This window comes from Aptenodytes forsteri, unplaced genomic scaffold, assembly GCF_000699145.1.
Source record: "Aptenodytes forsteri isolate BGI_AS27 unplaced genomic scaffold, ASM69914v1 Scaffold187, whole genome shotgun sequence".
Lineage (NCBI taxonomy): Eukaryota > Metazoa > Chordata > Aves > Sphenisciformes > Spheniscidae > Aptenodytes > Aptenodytes forsteri.
Window position 1 is genome coordinate 141,259 of NW_008794084.1, and position 3,712 is coordinate 144,970.

Genomic DNA, 3,712 nt, shown 5'->3' on the forward strand with positions numbered 1-3,712 from the left:
ACGCACCGCCGCTTGCTACGGGGAGCCACCTCACCTGCAAAGGGACAGAGCCATCAGAAGAGCTGAGGAGACCTGGCAGGGGCTGGGAAGGCTGGGGCCCTGCCCAGCTGTGTGCTGCATGCTGGCACTGCCAACCCAGCCAGGATGCACTGGGCGAGAAGCCTTACACCAACATCTGCCCAGCCCTGGTAAAGATCCTGAAGCATCTGCTCAGTCTGGGCTCCCTGTCTTTGCAGCCAGACCTGGTGAGATGCTCCTGTGAGAGCTAGCGGTTCAGAATGAGATGTATTTCTTACTGTCTGAAAGGAGTCTGCAAACAGACTGATCTATCAGTGCACTGCAGCAGGAACATAGGAGATTTGGGCATTCCTGATCAAGCCATTTTAATAATTTTCCTGTGGGAGTCTGGGCTGCAAGACAGTACTGGGATAAAGCTGCAAATGCTTATGATCGGTGGCATACCGTAACCCCCTAACGCAATGGGGAGAAAGCTTTCCTGGGGGCAGGAGGTCTGTTCAGGTACGTTCTACCTGTTCTTCCAAGGCACGGCTCTGGCCTAAGCTAGTCAGGCAACACAGCTTTGGCTGTGAAACCAAAAGCTTAGGGGCACGAGCCAGAACAGCGGCTCTGCATTCGGGGACTGGGTGTGAGTCTCGGTTGGAGCCAAGGGCACCACTGGGATTTCTCCTCTGACAACCCCTCGCAAGATGCTCAAGCGTCCCATGAGGCCGTTGAGCACAAAGCTTGGTGGAACGCAAGAGGCTACAGGGAAGGCTGGTGAGGACAGGGAAGCCAGAGGGTTTGGAAGCACTGACTCAGCCCTTTTCCAGAAACCACGTGCTGTAACACAAGAGTCATCCATCGCTGACGAAACCACAGAACTGTTCAGACAGCGACCCTCGCAGCACCTCCTCGCTAACCACGACTGAGTCGTCGGACAGCTGCAAGAACACCACAAAGGCAGCTCTTTGCCAACAGCAAGGAGACAGAAAACAACTCAACTCGGTTCCGAGCTGAAAGTCTGCACGTTGCAAAGCAGGGGTGTTCGGTACCGTTTCAGTGAACCATGCTCTTGCGTAGCTGGCCTCAGTAGCCCATGAAAACCAGAGTCCCAGATTCTCAGTTTAACAGTTTAGGGAATGAAACATAAAGACAACGCTCAGCCACTCTGGTCCCAAAACCGCAGATGCGACAAGCAGTGATGCAAAGACGCGCAGGCAGCCAGGACAAGCCCAGACAGCAGCCGTAGCACAGAAACCCAAGATGCTCACAGCTGCTCCCATCCCAGGTCCTGCCAGGACGCTTGGAGCAACTGCAAGGAGGACGTGCTGAGGCAAGGTTTAGGAGAGTATTACCTTTTGATTCTGCGTCCTGTGAAGGGGTGCTGGCTTCTCGCTGTTCTCCGGAGTCCACCGAGATGCTTCGTTCCCGTTTCACCTTGCCCTTCAAGGAGCTGAAGTTTGGGACAGTGTTCTGGCTGTTTTTCAGTCCAGAGTTGCCAGGGGAGATCTGAGTGGCCTTGCCGCCATGGCTGCCCGCCCCCACACCCTTAGAGCCCAGGTTGCAGGTGGGTGCTTGGCTCACGTTGTGGTGCTGGGCCGGGGCACCGCTGCTGCCTGCCTTGCCATGGCTGGGCAGTTTGTTGTCAGGGTGCATTGGATTGGCTAAAGCTTCCCACAGCGCCAGTGGAGGGACCTCCCAGGCCCTTCGGTCAGAAACCTGCAAGAGAAGAGGGTGACGAGTGAGCGCAGTGCCCCTCGTGTGTGCGCAGCTGACAGGGGCACTGCCCAGGGCTGGGGCACTGGGGCTGCTGCTTGGTCGCAGGGCCAGACAAAGCCTGTGGCAAGGCACAACCCAGAGCCGCTTGTGCCGGGAATTAGCCCTGACCCCTTTGAGCAAAGGATCCTCCTCCGCAGTTAGCTGCGTGCAGATAAGCAGCAAACTCCCACCCAGGCACGGCAGACTTGCCAGCTCTCCAAGGCACAGGCACGGACACGAGAGCCCTCGTTTCCGAGGCCACGATGAGAACGGGGTGCTGCATGCCAGCCTGGCCCTTTGGTGAGTGGAAGGATCCTTAGGGCTATTTTGCAGGTGCTCCCAGAGCTCAGACAACTTCGTGACCCTGAACACAAATCTGTTGCCCCACGGGTTTCAGGGACCCCTTCTGCTGCTAAATCAGTTTCCTCTGCTCTGCAAAACACACAGGAGACAACTGAGCAGACAGAAAATGGTCTTGATGCAAGCCAATAAAGAGAAAGCTGGGACAGGGCAGGGAAGGACTAAGAGGAGAAGGAGGCGGTGGGTTGCAAGGCAAGGGCAGAGCTGGGAGTGGGGGCACTCGTCAGCTAAGCGGTATCCCTGTCTCTCCCAGGGGCCTGAGGGACCATTCACAGCTCCTACTCCAAAAGGCCCTGGGTGGGGGACCGTCCACTTCAGCGGCAGCTTCCAGCCCAGCAGGATGATGCAACGTGCCACGGGCCTGCCAGGATAGCAGGGTGAGGCTCTCCTGCTCCAGACCCAGCCCAGCTTTCTGAATAGCCCCACAGGCTGAGGCAGAGCATTTCAGGGGAGAGGCGGTTAGAGCAGAGCGCGCAGGCTTCTGGGCTGGAGGACGTGCATGCAGCTGAGCAATGCTGCAGCAGCCCTCCTTGCAGATCTATTTGCCTTGGCAGAGTCTCTTAGGCTTGTGCTGGGATTCTTCCCCTCAGAGCTCTGCACGGGCATTACAGATGACTGGGACGTGGCTCCACAGTACCTGAGCACATCACGTATTCTGGAGGGCTGCTACTAACCTTCAGTTCAACAGACAACCCTAGTATCTGCAGGGTGCATCCTTCCTGGCCTATGAGTACCTCCTACTTGCAGCCAGTAGCCTTCTTCAACATGGCACAGGCAGTGTGGGACATCAGCCAGCCTCACCTCAGGGGCTACTGGAGCGGGCAGAGGATGTCCCTGACCTTCTTATGCACCGACTCTTCCCAGCCTGAACCGCGTTCACTGCTAAGCTCTCCGAGACAGTCTCAGCGCAGAAAGATGCACGTCCCCGTGAGAACTGCTCCTCGCTTTCTTCATCTAGAGGACATAACTCTTCCAGCATGGGGGCCCACGTTCCTCTGCTACAGCCTCCTCACTACCACAGCCAGTGACCCCAAAGCTGCAGACACCCCCACTGCCTGTCACAGTCTTCTCTACTTCTCAGGGAGCAGGGGGAGAGTAAACCGTGTGTTCGTGGAAGTTGAGGTATTACTCTCTGTTTGCTTACTTCTGCTATGTGCTTTGCGTGACACCCCCACAACACACTCAAGAACCTTTCCCGTGCACAGGCAGAGAAATTTCCCAGCACACGGGGGTTACTGGGCCCGTGGTCTGCTCCTCCCATCCGGACGGAGCAGGCCAGATACTGTGCACAGATTTCTTCTGCCACCCAGGGACAGGAAGCACCGGCTCCAGACCAAACCCCACATCTCTAAATAGCGCCGCAAGAGCTCAGCAGCACTACACACACTGCTCCTGGCTTGCCGAAGGCGGGCCTGAAGACATATCGTCGGCAAAAGCCAAGCACTCGCTCTGCTAGGGCAAAACACCGTACCCAGAACAGCACGCAAGCGAAGAGCAAAGCACACTTGGCAGACCCGTAATCCCTGAAAGATGGCGATCGCCACGAGGCGCAGGCTGCAGCTTGCCATCCACCGCCAGCGCGGTCCCCGCCTGC

The 3,712-nt window shown here is 57.2% G+C and overlaps 1 protein-coding gene across 3 annotated transcripts in view; it reads right to left on the reverse strand.

Annotated features, from left to right (window-relative positions):
- BCL9L (B-cell CLL/lymphoma 9-like) overlaps positions 1-1,705 on the reverse strand; it is a 10,947-nt gene extending 9,242 nt beyond the window's left edge. For 2 of the 3 annotated variants that reach the window (XM_019470576.1, XM_019470573.1), the window contains exon 1: positions 1,354-1,705. In XM_019470576.1, the coding sequence (XP_019326121.1) occupies positions 1,354-1,656 (303 nt within the window). In that variant the 5' untranslated portion in view covers positions 1,657-1,705. The remainder of the gene's footprint in view (positions 1-1,353) is intronic. The other variant, XM_019470578.1, reaches the window with a different exon arrangement.
- Positions 1,706-3,712: the final 2,007 nt, after the last annotated feature.